Below are 14,600 nucleotides of genomic sequence, written 5' to 3'. Positions count from 1 at the left end.
ATTTCCCAACAGGTACATCACAGAAAAACACGAATCAACGGAGACCAGTGTGAGTAGCGATTCCATTCGTCGTAGTACAAGTCGTGAATCATCGCCATTGAAACGTGCAAGAACAGAGGGACAACAAGATGTTGGTTATTCTCCTCGAATCAGTGGCGTTACCGAGACGTCAACGACGACGACGGATTCTACTACCGACGCTCGAAGCACCATGCAATTTAGCGAAATTAGGAGTCTTAAGAGGATACACAGGGCTGAGGAGGGTATCAGTACGGACAACGTGATAGATGCTAGGGGTATCGTTCATCCAAGTACTGGGAAGATACTAACGGTTGGCGAAGCTATAAGACTTAGGATTCTTGATGTTAGAAATGGTAGAATAGCAACCTCGAGCGACGCGAAAACAAGCGTGACGATTGAGGAAGCTGCGCGAATGAATCTGATAGATGGAAATCTGGCGAATCACTTATTGGGACCTTGTGGGGTAACGGAGGACGGTCGACAAATCTCACTACTCGAGGCTATTCAACAGGAGCTCTTTGATGCCGAGAGAGGGGATGATAGAGTTAAGGTAACGACCAGTTTCTCGGGTGTTAGCGTTGCCGATGCGATGAGCGAGGGTTTGTTGGATCCAATAACGGGTCAAGTTATTACGGCCAACGGTGAAAGAATCTCCATCGAGGAGGCATACTCTAGGGGTTATTTAACGAAACTCGATGTCACGGTTAAAGTTAAAAAGAACGCTCTTGCACTTTCCGACGCGATATCCCAAGGTCTTGTCGACGATAGGTCAGGTCGTATTCTTGATAGAGTTACTGGGGAATATTATCTATTGAATGAGGCTATAGAAAAAGGTGTTATTGATCCTGATGTTAAGGAAGTGGTCGATGCGCGTAACGATATCAAGTTGACGGTAGCTGAATCAATACAGCAAGGTATATTGAATCCAAAGAGTGGTAGGTATATGCACGGTTTATCAATGGAAAGATTATCCTTGAAGGAGGCACGTCGAAGGCAACTTATCGTTAAACCGATGACTCTTAAGGATTGTTGCGATTTGGAAATAATCGATGAAACTGGTAGGATAGCCAGTCCAGCGCATCGGAAAAAATTGACGGTATTGGAAGCCATATCGAGAAGTGTCTTAGATTCAGAGAATCTCAAATCTATAACGGATACGAAAGCCGGAGAACCGATTACTTTGTCAGATGCATTGTCCAAAGGCGTTGTTAAACCGGAAGGTACATTCAAAGACACTTTAAAAGACGAGGAATTGAGTATACAGGAGGCGGTAGATAAGGGTTTGGTCATGTCAATCACACAAAAGACTATTTTTGATATCGATGGTTTTAAAGATCCCGTTTCTGGAGAATACATCAGCTTAAACTCTGCTCTTTTAAAAGGTTTGATAAGTCCAAAATCAGGAGGTTCTTATATAATCGATTTAAAAACTGGAAAGACAGTTCCCTTGGACGTAGCCGAAGAACAGGGCTTCGTTAGATCAACGGTATCGGAGATGCTTAATTGTGGTATTGGAATTACGGAGGAGGGTCGTGAAATTAGTGTGTTAGAAGCTGTTTTATTAGAATTAGTCGATCCAAAATCAGGTCAACTGTTGGATCCACGAACTAAAAGAATAGTTCCTTTGGAAGATGCCATTAAACGTGGATTAATTACACCAGACGGAGCTGCGTTGCTTACAAGTCTGTTAAATATCGCTGTAACGACCCAAACAGTTACCAAAACTGTGAAAAGATATGTAACCGTATTGGAGACAGGAGAAGTGATCAATCGAGATTGTAAAATCACTTATGCAGAAGCTATTGAACATGGTTTAATCGATCAAACTAATAAAATCTTCACGGATCCTGACAGCGGAAAAATTATGAGTGTTCATCAAGCTATAGAAGAAGGTTTACTTGGTAAACAAATGGAAGAAACGCCTGCTGGAAAAATACATTTTCCATCTAAACAAGTCACTTTTGAAACTACCCTAGTCACAAACGTTGGTAACGTTGATAGTTCGGATGAAAGAGAGAAATCGCAACCAATAGCAATTGGAACGACTACGACTATTATAACTAAAGAAATCGTTCCACCGAGCGAAGACAAGTTAACACAATCTGCAATTACTAAACCTTCAGTCGTTTCAACGACTTTCATACCTTCGTCATCGATCGAATCTACCATTAAAAATGGTACGGTATCTCCAATGAAAACTAGTCCACCATCTTCACCAGATAATATCGATAGATCACGATCCAAATCGAAGAGTCCTTCGCAGCATAGAGAAGAACAAAAAATGATGATCGATTCGAATTCATTCTCGACTAATAAAGATTCGAATGAAACGAAAATTGAGACGCAAAGCTCAGTGACAACTACTAGAAATCATAAATCAGAAGTTAGTTCGTTTATAGAAAGTGAACGTATTTTAACAGAGAAACGAGTGTTCGAGTTACCATCCGATGGTTGGACACTTGCTGATGCCATTAATCAGAAACTGTTCGATCCAGCTACTGGTTTGTTTATTATACCAGGTACTGATAGATTAGTATCATTCGAGGAATGTATAAAATTACAAATCATTAATCCAAATTCTGCAGCTGTGATTGATCCAAATAATGGAAGGAAAGTGTCATTAATGAGAAGTTTGGAAAAAAATATTTTAGATTCCACGGGGCATTATACTCATCCACAAAAAATATCTATGAAAGAGGCAATAGAAAGGCAGTTGGTAATACTTCAATATAAATCCTCCGATTTCGATGAAACAAATCAAAGACTATTACAAATCACTAAAATTTCTGGGAAGCCTGATAAAGTAGAATTAACACACATTGATGATCCAACGAAGGATACTGAAATCAAGGTAACAGACGAATCGTCCATTCTGGATCCTGTACAAGTATCGCGAGGTGTAATTTATGATCCTGCAACGGCATTAGTTATCTCGACCGATAACGGTACATCCGCCGATTTATTAAAAGCTGTCAACGATGGTACTTTGCAGTCTAAAGATGTAATAGTTCGTGATCCATCAACTGGTAAAAACATTGCAATGCCTGAAGCGGTGGAACGTGGTATACTCGATTCAAAGACTGGCGAATATAAAGTCGACGATGATAGAAAATTGTCTTTGCTCGATGCAACGAAATTTGGTTTGGTAGCAGTCGTTGGTGCTCCTTTGGTGGCAGCAGCAGCTGCCGTTGAAGCTGTTAAAAAAACTATGATCAAAGATCCTAAGACAGGAGAGAAAATACCTCGAGAAGTTGCTATAGAACGTGGTCTTGTCCCACCAGAAGAAGTATTGAATGTTAAATCATCCCCAGCTATTACTGCAACAGAAACTCTATTAGAAGATTTACGAGCAAGTACAGACATTCCGGTATCTGATCTTAAAACGAATGAAAGCGTATCATCGAGCGATGTTGAACCATCGAGACAAGAAAATGGTGAAAACGTAGAAGTAAAGGATACGGTTGTTACGAAACCATTTACACCTGAAGAAGATATTACCGATAGAGCGTCGTTGGTAGCTAAAGCAAGAGCAAGAGTAACTACGGAGCCAAAGTATACAGTAACGATTGGTAAAGCTAGATCATTTTCGCAAAGTCCAGAAAGAGAAGCTAAACCGATCGTGCTTCAAAAAATGAAGAAGAGAATCGTTAAAGCTAGCGAAGCTATGGAAAGTGGTCTAATCGATGAAGAAACGATACAAATTATTGAAACTGAGATCTCTGGAGATGGAGAAAAGAAAATGACATTGTCCGAAGCTATTGAAAGTAATAGGATAGATGCTGATAGTGGTAAAATCGTAGATCCACAAAGAGGTGATGTTTTATCCATAAAGGAAGCTATCGATCGTGGAATCTTAGATCCAGAGAATGCAGATTTACTTCTTCCCTTAGCAAAGAGTCTTTCTATTCCAGGATTATACAAGCAAGGTCTGTTAGATCCTCAAGAAGGCAAGATTGTTCATCCAGAAACAGGTGCTCATCTTACTCTAAACGAAGCCATAGTTTGTGGAATAGTCGATCCATTATCAAAAATAATTCAACCAAACGGACAATCAGATACTTTAGAAAATGCCATCGCAAATGATGTAATCGATGCCGACAGATCATTAGTTAAATTCGAAGATGGTTGCGTTAATTTAGTTAAAGCTGTGGAAGAAAATGTATTTGAAAAGTGTGAGACGACTAAACCTTTTGAGTTGCCACCAACTGGCATGACTTTCCCAGTAGCTTTGAAACGTGGCTTGATCGATCCATCCAAAAATGAAATTAGACATCCTATCACAGGTGAAAGTATATCTTTGAAAGATGCTATAGCATCTGATTTTATAATGACTCTGCCTTATCCAGCTGCGCCAGATAGTATTAAAGTAACAGAAGCTCTCGAGTCAGGTCTTATTGACAAAGAGAAGGGTGTATTTATTCATCCTACAAGTGGTACATCCATACCAATAGTAGAAGCTGTAGAATCTGGTCTTCTGATTGTAAAAACACCAGTAAAAGATGAATGCATCAGTACGATTACCGAAACAGTGACATCTTATCATACGATTACCACGAAAACTGTCGAACTTCTGCCAGGATATGTTTTATTAAATGCAAAACTAGTTCAGAATCTTGAAACCGGTGATACTCTTACGATCGAAGAGGCACGTGATCAAGGAATCGTTAAAGATGAATCTGAGAAGAAAGAAGAGTTTACAACCAAGGATATAAGGATTACTTTCAGTGATGCTGTAGAAAAGGGTTTGGTTGATATGAATGCAGGAACTTATACTGATCCTAACACGGGTGCTATTATGCCAATTTCAAAAGCAGTAGAAGTTGGTATTCTTGATACCTCAGTTCAGACAAATGAGCCTAGTACTTCTATACCAACTACACAAAACAGTTTGACCATTTTAGAAGCTATAGAACAAATTTATGATGATAATACCGAATCTTTTACTGATCCTGAATCGAAAAAATCGTACAATTTAACTGAAGCAATAGAAGTTGGCTTGATCGAGCCTGATTCTGTTTTGTACGATGTAAAAACAGCAGAAACTATAACAACGAAAGAAGCTGTAGAAAAAGGTCTGCTCGATCCTCAAACCGGTAAAATAAAACAAAAAGATGGAGGAAGCTCAATGAGTATTACTCAAGCCGCAAAACTCGGGCTTTTAGCGGTCGTCGCTGCACCCGTTTTAGCTGGAAAAGCTGTGGTCGATGCGATTCAAACAAGAGAAACTAAAAAATCTAGTTCACCTGTAGAATCTACCTCAGCAGTAGAACCTACCTCAATTTCTGCATTAACACAAAGTAAAATTGATGCGGTAGAACCTATCTCAATATCTGCAGCAACACAAAGTAAAGTCGATGTAGTACAACCTGTCACAGTTTCTGCAGCAACACAAAGTAAAGTCGATGTAGTACAACCTGTCACAGTTTCTGCAGCAACACAAAGTAAAGTCGATGTAGTAAAACCTGTCACAGTTTCTGCAGCAACACAAAGTAAAGTCGATGTAGTAAAACCTGTCACAGTTTCTGCAGCAACACAAAGTAAAGTCGATGTAGTAAAACCTGTCACAATTTCTGCAGCAACACAAAGTAAAGTCGATGTAGTAAAACCTGTTGTCACAGTTTCTGCAGCAACACAAAGTAAAATCGACGTAGTAGAACCTGTCTCAGTTTCTGTAGTATCACCACAAAGTAAAGTCGATAAAACGATTGAACCCGAACAGGTTCAAAAATTACCCGATGAAATAGAAGGAGTTCCATTGGATGAAGAATCCAAACTTCTATCTACACCAAAGGCTAGTGCAAAGGAAGTTTTACAAAAAGAAGAAAAAGAAGTGTGCGATTCATTTATCGCTAATGAAAAATTAACAGCATCGATAGAAGAACCTCAAACAACAAAAATATCTGATACAATTGAAATAAAAAATCTAGATCAACAAGAAAGAGAAGATATAGATCAACAGGAAAGAGAAGATATAGATCAACAGGAAAGAGAAGATATAGATCAACAGGAAAGAGAAGATATAGAAGATGCAGATGAAAAATCTGAAGAGAAATTGTCGCAAATAGTCGTATCGAAGGATTTATCACCACGAGATCTAGCTAATCGAGGTCTATTTAATATGGAAAACGAAAGATTCGTTGATCCTACAACAGATAACATTGTTTCGTTCAACGAATTCGTTCTCGATTTACAAATCTTTGATCCCGACAACGTGTGGGTTAAAGATCTATCAAAGAAATCTGATAAATATGTCACTCTTCGAGAAGCAATCGATAGACCACTCGTAGATAGAAATGTAGGATATATGGTAGATCCTAAAAGTGGTAAGAAAATACCATTCTTCGAGGCAGTCAAACTTGGATGGATTGAACAAAGACCTAGCAGTGTTGAAAAGGAACCTTTAACTTTAAGCTTACAAGAAGCAGTAGAAGTAGGTGTTTGTGATCCTATTAACGCACAATTTCATGATCCGAAATCTGGAGAACCATTATCTTTATCTGAAGCAGTCGAAGTTGGGCTAATCGATGCTGATTCCCTAGCTATAAGAAATCCAATTAGTGATGAAATATTACCTCTATCTGAAGCATTAGAATCCGGTGTGATAGATCTTCATAGAGGGGTCATTATCAATATTGAAACAAGGACAGAAATTGATATCAAGGTTGCTTTCTTAAAGGGTATGATAGTACCACGTGCTAGAAAACCAATTTCTCTCGAAGCTGCGATAAACAATGGCATATACGAGCCTAATACAGGAAAGATACAAGATCCTTTGACTAAACAATTCGTAGATGTTGAAGAAAGTGTTCGAAGAGGTATAATCGATGCTTTCATCACCGAATGTCAGGATACTAAAGCTGGCTCTTTCGTTTCTCTCGATGATGCACTAACTATAAATCTATTAAACTCAAAAATGGGACGTTTGCAAGATACAAAAGCTGGCGAACTTCTTCCTTTGGATACAGCATTAAACAGAGGCTTGATCATAACGACACCATTCGTGCCTTCTTTAATAGATGTTATAGCACAAGAATATTACTCTCCTAAAACTGGTCTTGTTCTTAATCCTGTGAACGGTGCAGAAATGACAATAAAAGAAGCTTTAACTACTGGCTATATCGACGACAGAACAACTATGATAAAGGATGACAGACGTGATAAAGTCGTGTCGATTAAAGAGGCAGCAGAAACATTATTAATAGATTTACAAAGTGGTTTATTAAATTATCCTCATTCCATGACATTAGACATTGCATTTGAAAAGGGTTATTTGTTAAGTACAACCAAACCTTGGACGTTACAAGAAGCTCTTGCTCATCAGACTTATGATCCTAAAACAGGTACCTTCACTATCGATGGAGAAAGTTATATGTTAGAAGAAGCTATTGCCAAAGGTATAATTAATCAAGACAGTCCATCGATCAAAGATCCACGAAATAACGATATTATATCTCTTGGTGATGCTATCAAACGTGGCCTTATCAATCCAAAAAGTGGAACAGCTATTGATCCTTCCACAGGTGTACCACTTTCTTTAACTGATGCATTGGATCGTGGCCTGGTAGTTCCAGCAAAACGAAAAATATCTTTACCAGAAGCCATATTCAAAGGTTTTTACGATCCAAAGACTGGTCACTTCATTATTCCAGACACACAAGAAAAGTTACCAACTGATCGTGCTATTAAAAAAGGTGTCATTGATACGACTACAGCAATCGTTCGACATGATAGTGGTGATGTAATTACATTCACCGAAGCTATAGAAAAGCTCATAGTTGATCCAAAAACTGGAACAGTAGCTACCGAAAAAGGACGACGTTTAGATTTTCACGAAGCTTTAGAACGTGGTCTTCTTTTGGAAACACGTAGACCAATGAGCTTCAGTGAAGCAATCTCAAAAGGTATATTGGACGATAAAACCAATACATTTTTGGATCCTCAAACTGGTACTTATTTAACAATATTGGAAGCTATACAAAAACATCTGATAGATGCAGATTCTGTAACAGTAAAAGATGTTAGATCACCGTTCTTAAAAACAATGCCATTGATGGAAGCAATAGAATTAGGCTATGTCGATGGTAATACTGGACGTGTTAAAGATCTCAACAAAGGTAACATTGAAATATCTTTACGCGATGCTTACGAATCCGGCTTGATCATAGACAATAAAGCGGCCGTGTCTTTGCAACGAGCTGTTCATCAAGGATTATACGACGATAAGACTGGAAAAATCATTGATCCTGGCACTAACAGAGCTGTAACTCTTCACGAAGCTATGAGAAAATGTATCATTGGACCTACCTTACCTTGCTATTGGGATAAAAGATCAGAAAGACTCTTGTCGCTTGCTGAAACTTGTCGTGCTGGTGTAATAGACAGACGTTCAGGCATGTTCAAAGAACCTGGTGCCAATTGTACAGTAACTTTATCTCTTGCATTACAACATGGGCTTATCGTCGATATCGAAAGCATGGGTTTTGGTTTATACGAAGCAATATTGATGGATATGTACGACTCATCATCAGGAAAATTCATACATCCATTGAATAATAAAAAGCTTACATTGGCTGAAGCAATTCAAATCGAAATGATCGATCCACTTACGTCGATCGTAAAGAATACTAAATCGAACAAATATGTTCTTTTGGCCGAAGCAATTTCTGATGGAATTATCGACGATATTCGTGGTACATACAATATCTCTGAAATCGACAAGGTAATGAATTTACAAGAGGCCAGAAAAAAAGGTTTCATAGTAACATCAAAAACTCCACTTTCGATAGAGGAAGCAGTGAAGTGTGGTCTTTATCGCGGTGACAGTGGCAAATTTGCAAAACCCACAGTTAATGAATTTTACGATTTAGTCCAAGCTCTTTCGGTCGAATTAATTGATCCTGATACAACTGCATTAAAAGATGCTACTACAGGACAGATAAAATCTTTACAAGTTGGTATCGATGATGGAACGATAGATGTACCCAGAGGCAGAGTACTCGATCCTAAAACCAAACGATCTTACAATATAGACGTTGCCTTCGAACGTGGATTATTAGTGACCGTAGAAAAACCATTGACTCTTCAATCACAAAGATCTTCTTTGGATGAACAAAAAGGATCTACCAAAGAAAGTAATACGAGAGAATGTACAGTCGAAGAAGCTATCAAATATGAATTTATTAATCCAAATGTATCGGTCGTTAGAGACCCAAGAAATGGAAGGTTCACAGTTTTGAAGAAAGCCCTTGCTGAAAGAATCATCGATCCTTCGGAAAAAGGAACGATCGAACCACAAGTTGGAAAATTATCGAGCAGATGCATACGTTTCGGTGAAAATACTGTTTTCCTATTACCACCTTTATCATTTGAAGAAACATTAGAGAAAGGACATCTTTCCTTCGAAACTGGAAAGGTAACAGATCCAAATAGCAATGAACAAATAACTTTGAAAGAAGCCGTCACTCTTGGTATCATTGATCCAGATTCAGCATTGATAAAAGATGCTCAAAAGAAAAAATTAGTTAGATTGCCGGAAGCTTTCAGGAAAGGGATGATGGACCCGGAAAAAGGCAATGTCTTAGATACGGATACATCTAAATTATATACCTTATCTAAAGCCGTAGAAATTGGTTTAGTTATGACTCCCAAACAAGGCTTTTCGTTCATCGAAGCACTCGAGTTTGGTCTTTATAATCCAACAACTGGTAGCTATCACGATCCATTCTTAATAACTTCGGTATTAGAAAGAAAACGCTTGACTTTAGCAAGTGCAATAGAAGGGGGTTTAATAGATCCGTCTACAACAGTGATCAAAGATCCTATTAGTGGTAATATCGTAAGTTTGTTGGAAGCTGTAAATAGTGGAAAGGTAGATAGTGTGGCGGGCAGGTTTTTTGAAGATCCAGAGGGAAAGAGTATCGACTTCGTGAAGGCCATGGAACGTGGTTATATACTCACCGCAGAAGCGAGGGTAAGTCAGAGAGCTTTTGATGCTATCCATCTCTTTTATTTTTCTTTTTTTTTTTTTCCTCTCCTCTTAATATTGTAACAACCTAATATTATAGCTTGTGCTAGAGGTTAAGGATTGTTGCACTTTTCTGCTTTCCAAAAGTCCCGGTTGCCATCATTGATATATATATATATACATACACACATGCACATAGATCGACTCATAATCGTGGACCTCGATCTATATATCGTGTCCATTATCGATACGATATTCGAAGGCATGTATTTATTTTCCCTAGCATGGGTCTCACGATAAACATATATCACACATTTTAACATATTCTAATCTTAGAATTAAAATCTACGTATCCATCATGATATATTACGTATATAACATAATTAAAATCAATTTAGTGAAATTTGCATGGAACTCGTCGAAATCATTAATTTATAATTAAATGAAAAAAAAAAAATCATCGTTCGAATATATATATATACTTATAAATAAATAAACATTTATCGTTTTATGTTGTGTTTCATGGCGGAATAGTTTTATTTTATGTCTTCCTTTTTTTTTTTTTTTTTTTTTTTTTTTTCTCTCTTTTTTTATTTATTAAATATCCTTGATGTCCATGCATTATCCATGCTTATTATCACTTATCGTATAACACTTGGGGTAATTAATTAAGTAAACAAAAGGAATCGATCATTCTTTTCATTAAAACAAAACTGACAGACTAACTACATAAAAAATGTTTCTCTCAGGCTTCCAACAGTTCATCATCCATCGAACCTCGCGTGATCCGAGGGTATAACGCAATTCACAAATCAATGACATTGTTATTTTTTGACATCGTTTACTATGATATAAATCCATTAATCCCAAATCATCTTGTCGCAACAGCAACGCTAATTCGGCCTTTTATTAAACAAATAATTAAGTAATAATCATTTTATAAGTAACATGTGACAATGTAACACGTCTATATTTTATATACTTTAAGTATTCAATATATATATATATATGTCGGTTGCATTTCATTCTACAAAGATTGACATGAGAAATAGTTGAATTTTAAAGAGTAAGACGAGATCAAAGATTCGAAAATGTTTCTGGTAGATAATTATGATTAGAAGGCCAAATTAGTATCATTGATTTTTGATTATAACGAGAAACAATTTCTTCATTCAATATAATGTCACAAATTCAATTTTTTTTCGGAAATCCACTACAAATTCGTTTATTAATACAATCCTACATCATAATTTCTTTCAAAAGCATTTTCTAATCATTTTAAGATCGAACATTCATAAATTATTATATAGAACGCAAGTCGTTTATCTTCTATTAAATACAAAGCTTTCTTTTTAATTTACGTAACGTAATATTGCATAAAAATTGAATGAACATGTTGAAATTTTTTAACACACTTTTTCTAATTTAATATTTTATATTTCTAAATATTGATATTATAGCACAGAAATATTATTATTTATAATTTAATTTCAATGAATAATCTTTGAGTTTGAAAGATAATTTATATATATTAACTTTAATAGTCTCTCTTATTAAGTTTTAATGTTTACTACTTTTTGTATATGTGTTGTTATTTATTAATGATAATTGTTATATTTTAAATGTTTTTTACTTTTTTACAGGTGTAATATTGTGTTTATTTGTTTGAATTTTTAGCACGACTTTTAATGGAAACCATTCCACATAATTATATAACATATTGTTATGACATATATTTTATACATATTTACAAGTTTATTACAAGAATTATTATATCGTGTCATATATTTTACACTTTCATCGTTATGCGTTTTAATTTATTTGCTATAAAAAGAAAAAAAAAAGAAACGAAGAAAAACGAACAGACTATAATTAATCGGAGGCCTAGTTTCATATTCACATTCAACATTGGTTATGCTTCAAGCTGCATATGAAAAAAAACATACGTAAAATATGCAGCTCTTTGCAGATAAATTAAAGCTACCATACAAAACTGTATCTCTACTTGTACGTTCTCAGTGTATGTGTGTTTGTGCTTGCATGTGTGAGATATGTCATAAGCTTCTTCTTAATCTCTCCTTATTTAGCTACTGTCATTGGTAAGCTGGCAGTATTCTTTATACTCGCAAAAATTTCCTTTTATTTTCTCAACTATTTGCGTAGAGAGAACAACTCTTAGCTCCCAAATCATTTCCAAGAGAACGACGATGATCTATTTTCGATAATTTTTTTATAGCAAGCGGTTGAAGAGAAGTATAAATTGTGCGATGAAACGTTATCCAAACTCCTTCAATGGATATCCGAGGTCGAAGATAAACTTGCCAATCAAGATACCGTCAGAGAAGATATCGAAGAATTAAGAAATCAAATAAACATCATGAAAGTAAGTTATTCCCAAGTTTTTATAATAATTTTATTAACAAAATCAGATATTTTCTGACGCATACATGATTATAGGAAATAAAGGAGGATTTAGAATCTCATGGACGTCAAGTTTCATCTTGTCTGGACCAAGTTCGTCAAGTCGTTTTAACAGGTAGCGACGTATTGTCAAGTGATGAGGTATCGACATTAGAAAAAAGTGGCAGGTCACTTAAAACAAGATTCGACAAAACTACTGATCGTGCTGATAAGTTAGTCAGACGATTGGTAGGAGCCAGAGACGAATTATGCAAATTCAAGTTAGTAAAAATTATCTGATGGATCTATTAATTGTTATAAAGATGTTGTAAAGATTTGAAGTAACAATGTTCATTAATTTTTAGAAACGAACTCTCAACATTCTCCGTATGGTTGGATAAAGCATGTCGAACTTTAGAAAACAAGGAAAGATCTTTATCGGATTTAAATAAATTAAGCAGCAGTGCAGACACCACGCGCGATTTCATCAGCGATGTTATAGCTCATCAAGCAGACCTTAGATTTATAACCATGGCTGCACAGAAATTCGTCGACGAAAGCAAAGAATACTTGCAAATTTTGAACGACTTTAGAACAAGTTTGCCACAAAGATTACCTCATAAAGAGCCAACAGCCAGTCAAGATTCGCCAGTAAGACACGAGGTCTCTCTTGTAACGACACAATACAAAGATTTGTTAACACGTGCCAATCAATTGTCAGATAGATTGTCAGGAGTTGGTGGAAAACAACGTGATTATAATGAATCATTAGAAAAGGCAAATACGTGGTTAAAGGAAGTAGAACCAAAAGTGCATCGAATTATATCCGAGGCTATTGCAGCCGAGCCAAAACAAGTGGAGGATCAATTGAACAAAGCAAAAGCATTGAACAACGAATTATTAGCTAATGAACGTTTAATAGACGCAGCGAAAAATGGCGTCGATGCTCTACTTAGATCGCTTGATGGACAATTGACTCCACAGGAAGTCGATGCACTTCAGGATCCAGTTAGGGTAATCGAAGATAAGTACAGGCAATTAAGCGAGGCTTTGCAAGTTAAATGTCAAGAATTGGACACAGCGTTGGTGCAATGTCAAGGTGTTCAGGATGCTTTAGATGGTTTGGTTGTATGGTTGAACAATGCTGAAAGTCAGTTCAAGTAAGTGATAATAACGCATTTCTTCTTAAATTGTCATTAATATCTTTTTTTCTCTTTTTTATACAATATAAATATGTTTTTTATTTTTCGTACATGAAGGAATCTTCAACGTCCTGCAAGTTTGCAAAAAGAACATCTCGAAGAACAACAAAGAGAACAGCGTCTACTTCAAGCAGACTTGGATAGTCATCGTTTAAGCGTAGATGCCATTGCTGCAAGTGCCCAAGATCTTTTATTAAATTCAAACAATGTTCGCGTTGCTAAACGTATCGAGGGTAAACTCAAAGATGTACAAAGTAGATTCGAAAAACTTATGGACAAGTCTTTACGTCGCGGAGAATTCCTCGACGATGTTTCTCAAGCTCTTAATGAATTCCTTACTGAAACATCTAAATTTGAAACGTGGTACTCGCACATGATCGAGTCACTTGAATCTAGAGAATTGAATAAACTCGATGTATCTGAGTATGAAAGTAAAATGGCAGAATTGATCGATAGACGTGAAGATCATAGAGGTCATTTCGAAGATCTCATTCGAAATGGAAAGAATTTGGTTTCTAAGAAAGATATTACTGAAGCTACTGCTATTAGGGATAAGATCAAGGTACTTGAATCTCAATGGAAAGAAATGAACAATCTTCTTGACGAAAAACAGAGACTTAGTAAATCAAGAGCGGAACAATTATCAGCTTACGAAAAATTACGTGATCAAGTGATAGATTGGTTGACACGTACAGAAAATAAATTACAGAGATTAGAGCCAGTAGCTGTTGATTTAGAAAAACTGAAGAAGCAAGTTGAGGAATTGAAACCTATACAAAAAGAATATCGTGATTATGGTGGTACCGTTGATAAAATAAATGATCTTGGTATAACTTATGATAGTTTATTGAAGGAACGTGGTGAAAGTCCAACTCGTCGTCGTGGTAGCACTAGCCCTACAAAAAGACCAGGTAATTAAAAAATGATAATTAACGATATATCTCATCGCACACATGAAAATATTGTTAATACACCTATCATCTCATTACGCGGATGTAGATGATTGTTTTTTT

The 14,600-nt window shown here is 36.3% G+C and overlaps 1 protein-coding gene across 33 annotated transcripts in view; it reads left to right on the top strand.

Moving 5' to 3' along the window:
• The window catches only part of shot (dystonin-like protein short stop), a 117,483-nt gene that overhangs the window by 77,525 nt on the left and 25,358 nt on the right, over window positions 1–14,600 (top strand). For all 33 annotated transcript variants that reach the window (XR_004838850.2, XR_014983433.1, XM_035871862.2 and 30 more), the window contains 5 exons: window positions 13–9,991; window positions 12,222–12,368; window positions 12,443–12,666; window positions 12,751–13,545; window positions 13,645–14,498. Coding sequence is in view for 31 of the 33 variants with exons in the window: in XM_035871862.2 (XP_035727755.2) it covers window positions 13–9,991; window positions 12,222–12,368; window positions 12,443–12,666; window positions 12,751–13,545; window positions 13,645–14,498 (11,999 nt within the window). In the remaining 2 variants the exon portion in view is untranslated. The remainder of the gene's footprint in view (window positions 1–12; window positions 9,992–12,221; window positions 12,369–12,442; window positions 12,667–12,750; window positions 13,546–13,644; window positions 14,499–14,600) is intronic.

The sequence above is a fragment of the Vespa mandarinia genome, chromosome 21 (assembly GCF_050613455.1).
Source record: "Vespa mandarinia isolate Hongniang chromosome 21, ASM5061345v1, whole genome shotgun sequence".
NCBI classification, from domain to species: domain Eukaryota; kingdom Metazoa; phylum Arthropoda; class Insecta; order Hymenoptera; family Vespidae; genus Vespa; species Vespa mandarinia.
The sequence above is the reverse complement of the archived record's forward strand: the minus strand, read 5'-3'. Positions and strand labels throughout refer to the sequence as shown.